A 14,605-nucleotide genomic window follows, 5' to 3' on the forward strand; every position below is an offset into this window, starting at 1 on the left:
TATAAAAGTCAATATTAAAGAACCAGCTCTACAGAGGCATATGAGGTTGGACACCGATATGGCTACACTGTGGACATCTTCACAGCCACCCGAGCTGGGCGCTCACAGCAAGCAGCACTGCAGGCAGCACGGGGCTCACATGGACAGCACCAGCCCTGACTGGTCCAAACCCCGCTCCAGGGAGCACAGCAGCTTGCATGGGCAGCGAGCGGGGTGGGGAGCACTCGCTGCAGGACCAGGGCCCACTCTGGGAGCTCTGCTGGGGCTGCCCTGGCGGTGGCAGGGGAGAGGGGAGGCTGCAGCGGAGCTCGGGGTGCAGGAAGCGCCTGCACTGCTCTCCTGAGGGAGGGAGCACAATGGGCAGGGCTGCACCCAGTGCTCCCTGGTGCGGGTCCTCCTGCAGCAGGGGCTGAGCTGCGGGATGCTGCTGATGGGCTGCAGGATGTCAGGGAAGCTGAGAGGAAGCAGGGCTGCTTGCTCCAGGCCCAAACTGCAGGGGCCTCGAGCATCCATTGTAGCTCATGCAGGAAAGAAGGAGGCCGTTAACCCGGGAAGCTGGCAGATAGTAACAAAAAACACCACAAAAAAAGGAGGAAGAGGACAGTTAAAAGCAAGGGGCTTCCTCTTAAATCTGATGTCGTCACCAAGAACCGCTTTGCAGTTCTGCAGGGGGCGGAGGAGGAAACACCCTCGCACCACGAACAGCCACTGGGGAAGAGCTCTACTGGTGCTGCCAGGAAAAAGCGGCGGGTCGTACTGGTAGGGACTCTGAAAGGCACAGAGGCACCCGTCTGTCGGCCTGACCCAGTCTCAAGGGAGGTGCCTTGCCTGCCAGGGGCACGGATCAGGATGTGGCAGAGAGGCTGCCTGCTCTAGTGAGTCCCATGGACTATTACCCACTACTAAAGGTCCATGCGGGTGCTAGTGATACAGATAGCAGTAGCCCAGAGAACATAAAGAAGGACTACAGAGCCCTGGGAGAGGTGATCAGGGGCCCTGGAGCTCAGCTTGTCTTTTCATCGATTCTCCAGGATACAGGGGAGGACCTAAAAAGGCCAGGAGGATTTGGCAGGTTAACAAACGGTTAGAACAGTGGAGCCATAGTCAGGAGTTTGGGTATTTAGAACATGGGACTTGATTTGGAAGGCCAGGTCTACTGGAGGCTGGTGGTCAAGGCCAGGTTGGACAGAGTGCCTTGGGGGATGTGGTTTAATGTGAGGTGTCCCTGCCCATGGCAGGGGCGTTGGAACTGGATGATCTTAAGGTCCTTTCCAACCCTAACTATCCTATGATTCTATGGGATGGCATAAGAGATGGATTCACCAGCTGAGCTCGTGCTGCAGAGGAGTACTGGGCAGTACCAGGATGAGCGGCCCCAGGCCTTGTTGCACAGCCTGGCACTTGGAAAGCACAGAGAGGAGGTGTTGACCACAGCCACACAGACAGAGCACAAACAGAGCCGCACCATTGTCCCTGCCCTCAGCAGGGCAGAGAGCAGCCCCGGGCCCACGGGAGCTCATCTCTGGTACCTGTACTCTGAGAGGGAAATGCACAGCACACAACCTGGCTCTGTGGTCCTGGCTCCTGGGACTCGATGGAGATGGATGTACCGTATCTCAAAGCAGGAATACTGGCCGAGGTCCTTGGAGTGCCGATGCCTGGTCCCTCAGACTGCAGCAGTGCTGGGGCCAGAGTTCAGTCCAGGCTGGTGCAGAGGCTTTTCCCCTGCAGCGCAGGATTCCTCCGTGGTTTTCCCTTCCACGCTGTTTCGGATCCCGTAGCCAAAGTAAATCATAAAACCTGCAGGAGTTTCCACACTGAAATGTGCAGTGTAAGAGCCCCCCAGGGGAGGCCCAGCAGGCACCGCACTCCCCCTGCAGGACACCTACCCACGGCCATCCAGACAGCAAACCGTACCCAAGTACCAGCGCTCAGCTGCACCATCAGCAGGATGTTCACAAAGATGCTCAAAATTGGCAGGAGGGGGAGGAAGGGCACCTGCAAGGGAGAGGACACGGTACCTGACACTGCCGCAAGCCCTGGCAGACCCTGCAATGGCCCGAATCCTGCAGGGCCCATGGGGGTGCTGGGGGCTGCGCTCACTTTGAAGTTCAACCGCGCACTGCTCTGTGGCTGCCTCCAAATGATGATGGTGGGAATGAGCAGGGCCGCGATGAGCAGTGCCAGGGCCGCGATGCAGCCCACGCTGCCGTCCTTCAGTGCCGACACCTTGAGGGTCAGCACCACGCAGATGACCGTGATCAGCGTGGCTGCAAGAGAGGGAGCAGTCAGGGGCTGCACAGCATGGGGAACCCTGAGCCTCACCAGTGCCTGGGCTGAGGCACCCACTGCTCCTGCTCAGGTCCAGCGTGTGCTGCCTCCTGCACCCACCCCAGAGCCTCAGGAAAGGGCTTTGCCGGAGGAACGAGGGGAGCCTGCACGTGGCTGAGCTCAGACCCAGCTCTGAAGTGTTGTGTTGCCAGGCCTGGCTGCACAATTGAGCGCTGTTGGAGGGATCAAACCTCGCTGGCTGAGCCTGAGTGCACTCAGGGGCCTGAGGCCACCTTACTGGGTGCCAGCAAGTGACAGGGACCACCTGCACATGCCTGGCTCAGCAGCCACGTCTTCCATGAGCCCACGTGCACCCCGAACCCCAGCAATGCCCTGCGCCTGGCACCCTGCTCAGGGCGCAGTGGGTCCGGTGCCTGGAGGCGATGCACACAGGGGCTGGCAGTCAGTGCCCAGCCCCTCTCCTCCTGCTGACATGTGCACCCTCCCCTCCTGGCTCTGCCTCTGGAGTCCCAGCCCTGGCCCAGGAGCACCTCAGCTGCTGGCTCCAGCACGCCCACCTATGAGCGACACGCAGACATAGACGATGCGCCCCGAGAGCGCGGTGGGGGTGTCCGTGGGGGGGTTGAAGAGCGTCACCAGGGACAGCATCTCCTTGTGCTGGGCGCCGGCGGTGGTGACAGTCGGGTTCATGATCACCCTCTCCTCCTCGTTCCCGTTCTGCTCCAGCATTTCCATGGCCTTCGGGGAGTTCAGCTGCCCAGACTGGTACCTGAATAGAGGGGACAAGTGCAGCAGAGCCTGGGGGACGGTGGGCAACACCCTCATCCCCCTCCTGCTCCTCCAGCCCTAGGCGCTACTCTGGCAGCAGTCCTGTGACCCCATGGATGTGCCCAGAGGCGCTGCGCAGGCTCTCAGAATCTTAGAATCAACTAAGGTGGAAAAGATCTTTCAGCTCCTCCAGTTCAACCATTCCCAGCCCTGCCAAGGCCACCCCTAACCCATGGCACTGAGGCCTCATCTCCACGCTGTGTGAACCCTCGCAGGGCCGGTGCCTGCAGCCCTGCCCTGGGCAGCCTGTTCCAATGCCTGAGCACCCTCTGGGGCAGGAATTGCTCCTCAGCTCCATCTAAACCTGCCCTGGTGCAGCTTGAGGCCGGTTCCTCTTGTCCCATCCCTTGTTCCTTGGGAGCAGAGACCAACCCCACCTCACTACAACCCCCTCCTGTGAGCAGCCTCCACCCTGGGGCCTTGATTCTTCCCCTGGCTGCATCCCCCAGGGGAAAGCTGTGGCCGAACCCAGGCTCAAGGCAAGGCACACGGACCCCATGCACCCGCACAGGAGAGGAGGCACCCACCGGAGGATGAGCACGCACACCGCCACCAGGGAGTAGGCCAGCAGCGTGCCGATCGACATGAGGTCCACCAGGTCCTTCAGGTCGAACAGGAAGGCCATCACCGCTGCAGTGAGGACGTGTGGCATGAGCACAACTCCAGAGCACCACAGAGCCGCTTGTAGGGCGGCAGCTGGGAGCCGTACCTGCAAGGAGCCCCGAGGTGATGGTGGCTGCCAGAGGGGTCTTTGTGCGGCTGTTGATGCTGGACAGGAACTTGAAGAGCAGCCCGTCCTCCGCCATGGCGTAGATCACCCGAGGCATAGGGAACATGGAGCCCAACAAGCTGCCGAGGGAAGGGATGGCTCAGGGGCTGCCAGGTGAGCTATCCACAGGGACGGGACCAGCTCTGTGCCGGGAGCAGGGCAGCAGAACCCCCAGCCCAGGTGGGGCACGTGCTGCTGGTCCCCGTGCCATGCTGGGGATGGAGCCAGCCCTACCTGGTGGAGAGGGCACAGAGCGAGCCAACAGCAACAGCGTACCGGGCAGGCTCCCAGCCCACGGCCTTGAAAGCCTCAGGCAAGGGGCTCTTCTTGTTCAGGAGGAAATAGGGCACCATGAGGGTCAGAGCTGCAGAGACCCCGAAATAAGCCACGAAGCAGATGAGGAGGGACACGATGATGCCAATGGGGATGGAGCGCTGGGGGTTCTTGGCTTCCTCCCCTGTGTGAATACACGAGGCAGCATCGGTCCCCGCTCCACAGCACAGCCCCAGGGGCCGAGCCGCAGCGGGGCCGTTCGCAGCAGCATGGGGCTGGGCAGCAGCAGGCGGGGGCTGCTGGAGAGGGAGGGATCTGAACGCAGACCCCCGTGCGTGCAGGCACAGCGAGCAGCCCCGAGGCACCGTGCTCCTGCCAGGGCTCCGTGACCCACGCACAGGGACAGGGTGGCCGCTGGGCAGCCCGGGGTGGGAGGCGCCGGCGGGGGTCAGGCAGGACAGGCTGTACCAGCTGCCCACGAAGCACATTCCTTGGGGGGGGGATGGCGAAGCCCTCGGGGCGGTGCGGGCCCTGCAGAGCTCACTCAGTCCCAGAAGATGCTGCACGGGGCTGGGAAACAACCCGGAGACTGCAGCAGTTCCCAGCGCTGGTGCGGCCTCGGCTCGGCAGCAGGAAGGCTCCCGCTGTCCCCGAGCTGCCTGCACAGGCAGGGTGCAGCCCTGCTCCCAGCCCAGGCACCGTGGGGAGCCCCTTTTCCTGTGAGCCCTTGTGCCGGCCCAGCTGGGGACGGGGAGACCGCGCAGGAGCAGCGGGACGGGCGGTTTCCCACGGCACAGAGCATCCCCCCCGCGGCCCCAGCCAGCTGCGCCGGCCCGCGGCAGTACCTGTGGTGGCGATGCAATCAAAGCCCACGAAGGCGTAGAAGCAAGTGGCAGCACCAGTCAGGATCCCTTCCAGCCCGAAGGGGACAAACCCGCCGGAGCCGAAGTCTGCTTTCCTGGAATGAGGGAGCAGAGCAGCTGCCACGGGGTACACGGACTGCAGGGCCGGTGCCAGCCCTGTGCCAGACTCCGGCATGGCCCTGTTGCTCTCCTTACTTGACCAGTGGCTGCAGGTACGAGAGGTTGATGTAGTCCTCCTCTGAGAGCTGCCAGTTCTTGATGTCTCCCTTCACGAAGCCAGCAACGATGACAAAGCCCAGCACCACCAGGTTCATCGCCGTGAAGATTTTGTTCACGATGGCAGACTCGTTGACGCCGAAGGCGAGCAGCGCTGTGGGGACGGGACGGGCGAGCAGGGACCTGCTGGGCCCCTCTGCCACCACCTGCAGTGCCCTAGAGCCGCTCCTGTGCACTCACCAGTGAGCATCCCAATCAGGATGAGGGCGAAGAAGTCCGGGCGCTCGGCCAGCACCCCTGGCAGGTGCAGTGTGGTCTTGTTCATGAAGAAGTTGGAGATGTGGTTGTCAATGATGTTGTCGAACGCCGCGCTCCAGGCTCGAGCCACGCTGGCTGTACCTGCTCAATGGCAAACCCATGCATCAGTCTGAGCCCAGGGCAGAGCAGCACCAGCCACCCCAGCACCCACCACCCCACTGATCCCACCCTACACCCTGCACCCACAGCACCACATGCTGGCCCACAAGCACCCCACACTGCCAGTGCAGTGCTGGAAGGAGCCCAAGCGCATGGGCCAGCACCCAGCCAAGTCCCACACCTATCACATAGGAGAGAATGAGGTTCCAGCCAGTTGTGAAAGCCCAGATCTCGCCAACGGTGACGTAGCTGTAGAGGTAGGCAGAGCCAGTCTTGGGGACACGGGCCCCAAACTCTGCGTAGCACAGTCCGGCCAGTACCGATGAGAGAGCAGCCACCAAAAAGCAGAGGACGATGGAGGGCCCAGCCATATCCTTGGCCACCTCCCCAGCCAGCACGTACACGCCAGCCCCCAGCGTGCTGCCAACTCCCAGGGCTATGAGGTCCAGCGTGGAGAGGCAGCGAGCGAAGCGCGTGTCCTCGGAGCTCAGGTCCACCACGCGCCGGCGGATCAGCTTCTTCCCAACACTGGCCATTTTCCCCTCAAGGTCCTCTCGTGGGTGGTGCTCAGCTGCTCGAAGCCCCTGCAGAAGGGACCAGAGGAGTGTGGAGCTCAGTGTCCCGCAGGACCCACACTGTGCCCCCTGCAGCAGTGCCTGCTCCCAGCTTACCCGTCAGCACTGAGGCCTGCCACACTGGTGGGGCAGAGACCGGTGCTGTGTGTACCCCACGTGCGCAGCGAGCCCATGGTGGGGACCAGGCTCCTTGCACAAGCACTGCGTGGGCCCCACCACATGGCCCCCGGGCACATCCCAGGACTCGCCCACTGTCTCCCAGCAACTCCCCACTAATTTGGCTGCCTGGAGATCCCTCAGCCCAGACTTGCTGCTGGCGCATCCCTCCGGCCCGGCGCGTGGGCACACACAGCAGCAGTGGCACAGAGGAGCAGCATTCCTCCAGAGGAGGGTTTGGCTGACTCACTGGGATGTGGCCATTCCTCCTTCGCTCCCAGCATCCGTGCTACGCCCTCGGCAGGGCTGCGTGACCACACACACAGCGCAGGCACTGGAGCACATCCCTCACGTGCTCCGCAGGCTGCAGCTCTATCCCTTTGCTCACAGCAGCCATCTGCGACCAAAAGCTGCTGGGAGACGAGCACCCTGCAGGGCAGGCACCTGGCACAGGGTGAAAGAGCTGCAGCCTCCCAGTGCCCACAGCCATCCTGTGCCCAGCACCACCCAACCACCAGCACCTTCTGCCTGCCCCCTGCTCCCTCCCCTGGGAAACAAACCACACTCCAGCTAGTGCTGGACTCGCCTGCCCTGACACCAAGCTGTGTGTATCAGTATCAGTATATGGAGCAGTCATTTTTCTCTTTCTCGGTAGCCGGTGCAGTGCTGGGTTTTGACTTTCGGGCTGGGAACAGAGCTGATAACAATGATGTTTTGGTCGGGCCAAGGACTTTGTGGGCCTCATGCTCTGCCAGGGAGGAGGGGAGCCGGGAGGAAGCAGGGACAGGACACCTGACCCAAACTGACCCAAGAGGTATTCCATAGCACAGCACGTCATGGCCAGGAGGTAACTGCGAGAGTTACCCGGAAGGGCTGGGACTGCAGGGTTGGAGGAGGTATCGGTCGGTGCTTGGTCGGGCTGGGGGGCCGAGTTATCGGTCAGCTGGTGATGAGATGTTGTATTCTCGTCCCTTGTTATTTCCTTTCTCATTACTATTATTGGTGGTAGCAGCAGTGATTTGTGTTATACCTTAGTTACTAAACTGTTCTTATCTCAACCTGTGGGAGTTGCATTCTTTCTGATTCTCCTCTCCATCCCTCCAGGAGTAGGGGGAGGGCAAGAAGGGGGGGGGGGGAGTGAGTGAAAAGCTGTCTGGCTGGGGTTAAACCACAACAGTATACAAGGGGATAAGCTTGTGACCCTTTTCCTCTGAGGGGCATTATGGGGTTTGAATTGGCATCCATCAGCTTGGCTTCCCCATAACCAGCAAATCAAAGAAGGCTCTGGGCAGACCTTAGAGATTCCAGTGCCTAAAGAGGCTGCAGGAAACCTGGAGAGGGGCTTGGGACAAGGGATGTAGGGACAGGGCAAGGGGAATGGCTTGAACCTGCCCGAGGGGAAACAGAGCTGAGCTCTGAGGCAGAAGCTCTTCCCTGTGAGGGTGCTGAGGCGCTGGCACAGGGTGCCCAGAGAAGCTGTGGCTGCCCCATCCCTGGCAGTGCTCAAGGCCAGGTTGGACACAGGGGCTTGGAGCAAGCTGCTCCAGTGGAAGGGGTCCCTGCCTGTGGCAGGGTTGGAGCTGGAGGAGCTTTAAGGTCCCTTCAACACAAACCAGCCTGGGATTCTGTGAAACCTTCTCTGCTGGCACACACCACAACCTCTGTTCAGTTCTAGCCCAAGGAGCCGTCCCAGCCCATGTGCAGCTCCGGGACAGGTTTCAAGGGAACACCAAGTGCCCAGAGGGCTCTGCCGCCCTCCCCAGCGGTGCTGGATGGGTCCAACCATTTCTGACACCCGAGAGGAAGCATCTCAGCGGGATCCTGCTCAGCCCTTCCGCAAAAGACCCGCAAACGGCCCCGAGCAGGAGCGGCGCGGGCCCTGCTGCCCGCTGGAACCAGCACGTTAAACACCCAGACCCCCAGCACCCGTCAGAGGAGCCTGCCTATGGTGAGTGGCGGCTGGGCTCGAGGAAGCGAGTGGCTCCGGGGAAGGTGGCCGAGACGCGCAGAAGCCACGTTGTCACCAGAGACGGGAGAGCATCGGGAGGGCAGAGCGGCAACGTGTCGGGCGACAAGCAGCGCATCCCGGCACCCACCGCACCCCGCTACCCACCGCATATCGGCGCCGAGCGCACCCCAGGGCATCCCCGTACCCACTGCATACCGGGGCATCCCGGTACCCACCGCATCCCTGTACCCACCGCATCCCGGTGCCCACCGCATCCCGGTACCCACCACATCCCGGTGCCCACCGCATCCCGGTACCCACCGCATCCCGGTACCCACCGCATCCCGGTGCCCACTGCACCCCGGGGCATCCCGGTACCCACCGCACCCCGGTACTTACCGCACCCCGCCGCAACCCGGGGGCCGTCAATCCCCCTCGGGACCCACCCCCCTCAGCACCCGCGGGGGCATCTCCAGCCCCGAGGAGCTCCCAGCCGCGCTCCATCCCGCCGGGAGCCCAGCGCTGCTCCGGAGACGGGCACCGGTACAGCACGTGCGGGCGGCGGCTGATGCAAGCGCAGCACCGGTTGCGCCAGGCCGCGCCCGGCCCGCCGGAGGCGCCCGCCGAGACTCACCGGTGGCGCGGCTCGCCTGGTACCGGTGCGGTCCCGCTGCGCTCGCCCCGGGACTGCCGCCGCTGCCGAAGGGGTTGGAGCGTGGACCGGGCTCCGCCCGCCGGGTTCCGGATCGCAGCGCCCCAGCCCAGCATGAGGAACAGGCACCGGCGCTCGGCCATGCCCCCGAGCCCCCGGCTCGCCGCAGACCCGCCCGCCGCCCCGGGGAAAGGGCTGGGCAAGCGGAACAAGCCCCGTCCCCTCCCAGCCCCACCGGTGCCCCGTGCTCGGCCGCCCTCCGGTCACTGATGTTTGTTCTTTTAACAAAACGAGGCATAAACGGCACCGGAGCGGGGGATCAGCACGGCTCAGCATGGAAACATAGAATGACAAACTGGTTTGTGGTGGAGGAGACATTAAAGCTCCTCCAGGGGCAGGGGTACCTTCTGCTGGACCAGGCTGCTCCGAGCCCCTGTGTCCAACCTGGCCTTGAGCACTGCCAGGGATGGGGCAGCCACAGCTTCTCTGGGCACCCTGTGCCAGCGCCTCAGCACCCTCACAGGGAAGAGCTTCTGCCTAAGAGCTCAGCTCAGGCTCCCCTTACGCAGCCTTCTCTCCTCTAGGCTCGACCATCCCTCTCCCAGCCTGCCACGAGCACCCGCCGTGCTCCCTGGGAAAAGCCATGGAGGAGGCGGCTCTCCAGCCCCGCTCCCGTGAGGGAGACCCCGGCCCGGCCCCGCGTCCGCCGCAGCGGGGGGGTCCTGGCCAGCGCCCAGGCCCGCTGCAGCCTCCTCAGCTCGGGAGCAACAGGCAGCGCCGAGCCCCGGCGGAGCAGCCGGGAGCTGGCAGCGCCCTCCGCGGCCGGCAGAGACCCGCTCCTGCCGCAGCCCCCGCAGGCAGCCCCGGCCCGGCACCGCGGGCACGGCTCTGCTCCAGCGCCACCGCCGGGGCCGCACCAAAGGGCTGGGAGAGCCGAGCGGGCAGCGAGCACACACAGGGGTGGGGAGGCAAAATGACCTGAAGACAATGGAAAGGGGCCTGTAAGAGAGATGGGGACTCTTCAGCAGAGGCTGTTGCAGCAGGACGAGGGGTGATGGGTTTGAAAGAGGGAGATGAAACATCCCACTGCAGCCACCCCTGGAATGGCCACAGGCTGCGTTCCAGGGCAGCCAGGAACACCAGCCAGAGGTAACAGGGAGCAGAAGCAGGCTGGTCTTCACAGCCCACCCTCAGGATGCTGCCAGCTCCAGCCAAGCCAGAGTCTCCAGGGTCTCATCCAGCCGTGAGGCAGTGCAACAAGCAGACTGCATCAACCTGCCAGAGAGGAGGTAGCAGGGCCAGGCCTCCAGCACTAGCAGGCAGGAACAGTAAGGGACGGAGTCCCAGGAGCTGCTTCCCCCCACCTGCACCCACCAGCTAAGAAGTGATAAGTAGCAGCTAAATGGCTGCAGAAGCCCACTGTGCCATCAGCAGCCACTGGCTCTTCCCACATCCAGCATGAAGGTAGTTTTAAGGCAGAAACCTGGATGCCACCACCACATCCAAACATCCCACATGGAAGCACTGGGTTTGTCCAGAAACGCTTTCCCAGAAGCCGTGCTGTGCCCCCATCTACCAGCACCCACATCCTCCATGCAAGCGTGGCTGACCAGAACCACTGGACAGAGCTGCCCTGTCTCCCCAGCAGAACAGTGGGCAGCACAAGGTACTCGTCCAGCACCAGGAAACAGCAAAGCCTCACTCACTGCAAAAAGACAACTTTATTTAAAATACAAAGAGTGCAAAATGAATTAGTTTAAAAGCTTCACATATCATTGTCCAACAGGTCAGGTGGGCAAGAAGTAGCTCTCATGGCTCTGTTCCCATGTGCTGCTGTGAGGCTCTCCCCGAGTCACCACTTTCCTTCACTTCTGCATCTTCCAGATTCCTGTGGAGCAAAGGCAGCATCAAAGCTCTGCTGCTCCCAGCACCAAGCACCCACCACAAGGAGAAGGCCACGAGCTGTGCGCCCCTTCCACCACGCAGCCCTCAGTTACCCTGGCAAGGGATCACTGGAGCATCCCTGCAGCCCGCTTGGGGCAAGGGCCCACTCCAGCAGGAGAACGTACCTGCTGCCCTGAGCTGAGCCTGGAAGGAGCAGATCGCCTGGTGATAGGCTTCACACTGGGCAGTCTTCTCAGCTGCATGCAGGAGGCAAGCAGGTGTGTGCCCAGCCCATCCTGAACACCCCACACCCAGACCCACCAGCAGCAGCAGGCGTCCTGTCTAGCCCTGAGCAGGGGAGCCTGAGCTGAGCTCTTAGGCAGAAGCTCTTCCCTGTGAGGGTGCTGAGGCGCTGGCACAGGGTGCCCAGAGAAGCTGTGGCTGCCCCATCCCTGGCAGTGCTCAAGGCCAGGTTGGACACAGGGGCTTGGAGCAAGCTGCTCCAGTGGAAGGGGTCCCTGCCCGTGGCAGGGGTTGGACACTCAATGAGTTTTAAGGTCCCTTCCAATCCAAACCAGTCTGGGATTCCATGATTCTGTTCCCAAGGAGCTGCAGGCCCCAGCCTCCAGACACAAGTGCAGGTGGTATCACCTGGATTGAGGGTACCCCACAGCCCCCAAACCAGCCATCCCCACGTACCAAGCTCGGCCTTCACTCGCTCCAGCTCGCTCTTCACATGCTTCAGCTCCTGAGACAGCTGATCACCTGCAGACTGGCAAGGGCAGATTCTAAGTGTGATGCAGGGGTGGTCACCCCCTAAAACGAGCTGCAGCACAGCTCTAGCACAGCCCACCCTGTGGAGGAGCACCTGCAGGCAGCACACACAGCCCAGCAGTTCCTGGGGCTTAGGGAGCCCTGCTCAGCCCCCTCAGGGTGTCAGAGCAGAGCTCCATCCCACACTCACCCCTGCTGCAGGAGCCTGGGCCTGCTCCAGCGCAGCGCAACCAGCACCCCAGCCTCACACCCACCACTGCCAGGGGTGCTCAGTGCAGCAGTGGTGCCTGGCAAAGGGGCCATTGGTCACTTCTCAGGGAGCATTTGCCAGTGCCTGTAGGTCACAAGACCCAACCTGGCAGCAGAGCAAAGAGCCCCAGATCTGCTTGCAAAAGCACAGGCACATGCTGCAGGGAGGAGATTTCACACCCTGGAGCCTCACTCTGCTGCAAGGCTCTGCTCATCACCCCATCCTAGGGATGGAGCAGGAGGTCTAAAAGTGACACCACAATGTGGAGTGTTCTCACAGGAGAACGCACAGTTGGTGCAAAACCTGAATCATCCTGAAAGATACAGCAAGGCCATGAGAGGCCTGGGGAAGCTTAGCAAGCAAGATAAGAAGAAGCTGGAATTCACTGAGTTAATGAGAACTGTGGGCTGCTGGCAAGCTTTCGAGGTCAAGGTCTCACACCTGTGCTTAACCAATTGTGCGTTAGTCGCTACGGGTCTTCAAGACATGTATCCAACCATAATATGCCAAATCACTGTAAGTGCCTGCAAGAAATGGTATCTGAGGAGTTAAAGCTTTGTAACCAGTTGGCACTCGCTGATCACATTGATCGTTCCTGCGTTGTCCGTGACCCCCGCGTCGACACCACAGGGCAGAGGGGTGCGCACCTCTCAAAAACCTCTGACAAAAACACCCGCAGAGAAGCCTGCAGTGCCCTGAGCAGCAGAGAGGGGGCAAAGCCTGCACAAAGGCACAAGGTCTTGCACAAACCCTAGGGAAAGGCGAAACCAGCTCAGGTGCCAACCCAGAAACTGGCAGCCGCAGGCGCCGTCACCTCCCAGCTCCTGCAGAGCTGACCCAAACCACCGGCTGAGCGCTGCTCTGTGGTGCCAGGTCACAGCTGGCTCTTACCTGCTCAGCAGTGCCCGCATCCTTACCCCCTGGGGCTGGGCCAGGGGGCACCTCACTCCAAAGAGAGGACTCCCCGTACACACACGTCTGGTCAGCCTTACCTGTGGAGAGAAGCACCGTCACTAGAACTGCCATTCCTGGCCCCTCTTCACCCACGCTGCTGCTCCGCATCAGGGGCAGAACCTGCACATGGGAGCCAGAGGTCCTCAAGCCCCTCCAGCCCAAGAGCTGCTGCTGGCCTGGCCCGTACGGGTGCTGCTGGGAGGAAGCTCTCCTGCACAGCCCAGCTCTCAGCAGCTCTGGGCTCCTGCCCACGTTTCCCCAGGCTCACCCCAACACAAGGTGAGAATCCACCTGAGCCCAGTGCAGAAATGCAGACTCTCCTCACTGTGCCATGGCCACAAGATGCTTGGGTTTCAGCAGGCCTTCGGCAGTCAAGAGCCAGGTAAGCCCCAGAAGGGCTCCACTCTACTTGGGTGAGCTCCAGCTCCCTATTCCTGCATGGGACCACACCATGGAATACTGATCACCTGCTCCTGAGATGGTCCCATCCAGCCATTCTTTGCTCTCGTCATTTTTCCTCAGATCCTGGCTCCTATTGCACAACTGCTCCTGTGTACTCACTCCTGAAGTGGACGGAGTGCAGGGAAGCAAAGCAAAGCGCATCAGCCTTTGCTCAGAGACTGCCCTAGCAGCAACACGCACTGCCCAGGTCCGCTCCCTGCCCCACAGCACCAGAGCTGCCGAGGCTCTGCTGGATGCATCTTCAGGGAATGGGGCTGCCCCTGCTCTGAGCCCAAGCACCCTCAGGGTCAGCCCTCCCAGGGCAGCAGCTCCCCCTCCCGTGACAGGGGAGCCTCCAGGCTCGGGCCCAGGCTCACTCTTACCGCGGAAGCGCCTGGGGGTAGCCACCTTTCCCAGAGCCCGCAGCCGGGAGCGAGAAGCCAGGGCAGGAGCTGCTGCGGGGAGCCTCCGGGAGGGCGGGCGGTGCGCTCCAGCGCCGGCAGCACCTGCAGCGGACAAACAAGGCACAGACGTTAGCCGCCAAAGCAGCTACAAATGCCCCGCGCCTGGGGCCGCTCGTCCCGACACGCGGGCACCAGCGCTCGCGGGGAGGGCTCCAAGCCACCGGGCTGCCGGTGGCCCGTGCCGGGCCAGGGTAACACAGGCAAGGGCGTGCTAGGGGCTCTCAGGGACCCCCCGGCTCTTCCCCAGTCCCCCCCGCGCCCCACAGGTGAGCTGGGTCGGGGGAAAAGGGCCCCAGCACGGCGGCTGCTTCCGCCGGCCGCGAACCTCTCTGTGTCCCCAGGTACCAAGCTGAGGCCGGTGCCTGAGGCCAAGTCCAGGCTTCAGCACCCCAGCAGGGCTCCGTGGCAGCAGCAGCCTCCGGGCGCTCCCAAACCCACCCCTGGGACAAAAGGACCGAAGGTAACTGCTCCTGCGGGGCGCGGGAGCTTGGATCCCGGGGCACCGAGCCCCTTCCCGGCCTTGGGGAGCTGCAGGACCAGCGAGGCCCGTGCCTGGGACAGGGACTGCCTGCCGCCGTGCTGGGGACCCTGTTCCCCCGACCCGGCTCACCTGCGGGACGGGGGAGCTTGGATCCCGGGGCACCGAGCCCCTTCCCGGCCTTGGAGAGCTGCAGCGCCAGCGAGGCCCGTGCCTGGGACAGGGAGTGCCTGCCGCTGCGGTGCGGGGTGCCGGCCGCGGGGCCCTGCCGGCAGCGAAGCTGCGGTGCGGCCCCGCGCTGGGCCGTTGTGCGCGGCAGGGCCTGCGGGCGGGCGGGGCGAGGGCCGGCGGCGGGCGGCCGGAGACTCCGG

At 62.8% G+C, this 14,605-nt stretch overlaps 1 protein-coding gene and 1 long non-coding RNA gene across 3 annotated transcripts; both read right to left on the reverse strand.

Moving 5' to 3' along the window:
• Window positions 1-1,601: 1,601 nt before the first annotated feature.
• SLC7A3 (solute carrier family 7 member 3) lies at window positions 1,602-9,114 on the reverse strand. The gene is made up of 12 exons (XM_061353295.1): window positions 8,737-9,114; window positions 5,840-6,242; window positions 5,482-5,640; window positions 5,221-5,395; window positions 5,008-5,120; window positions 4,124-4,346; window positions 3,830-3,969; window positions 3,648-3,750; window positions 2,850-3,061; window positions 2,104-2,270; window positions 1,890-1,998; window positions 1,602-1,800 (listed from the first exon to the last, which is right to left on the reverse strand). The coding sequence occupies exons 1-12, from the start codon at window positions 8,839-8,841 to the stop codon at window positions 1,667-1,669; spliced, it is 2,043 nt and encodes a 680-aa protein (XP_061209279.1). The 5' UTR covers window positions 8,842-9,114; the 3' UTR covers window positions 1,602-1,666.
• Window positions 9,115-10,786: 1,672 nt separating this feature from the next.
• Window positions 10,787-13,690, reverse strand: LOC133212127 (uncharacterized). 2 transcript variants are annotated; one of them, XR_009725402.1, is made up of 6 exons: window positions 13,676-13,690; window positions 13,319-13,414; window positions 12,789-12,889; window positions 11,573-11,645; window positions 11,055-11,130; window positions 10,787-10,877 (listed from the first exon to the last, which is right to left on the reverse strand). It is a non-coding gene; the product is annotated as an uncharacterized LOC133212127 (long non-coding RNA). The 2 variants fall into 2 exon arrangements; XR_009725403.1 differs by having other exon boundaries at window positions 13,670-13,684.
• Between the last annotated feature and the right edge of the window lie 915 nt (window positions 13,691-14,605).

This window comes from Neopsephotus bourkii, unplaced genomic scaffold (assembly GCF_033783945.1).
Source record: "Neopsephotus bourkii isolate Nb327-2 ecotype Australia unplaced genomic scaffold, CSIRO-AGI_Nbou_v1 NB_668, whole genome shotgun sequence".
In the NCBI taxonomy this organism is placed as follows: Eukaryota; Metazoa; Chordata; class Aves; order Psittaciformes; family Psittacidae; genus Neopsephotus; species Neopsephotus bourkii.

Coding starts and splice junctions, on each gene's coding strand:
- SLC7A3 (XM_061353295.1), bottom strand. CDS start 8,841: ATGGAGCGCGGCTGGGAGCTCCTCGGGGCTGGAGATGCCCCCGCGGGT. Junction 5,641..5,839: donor CATTCTCTCCTATGTGATAG/GTGTGGGACTTG, acceptor GCCATTGAGCAG/GTACAGCCAGCGTGGCTCGA. Junction 3,751..3,829: donor CACCTCGGGGCTCCTTGCAG/GTACGGCTCCCA, acceptor TCCTCACTGCAG/CGGTGATGGCCTTCCTGTTC.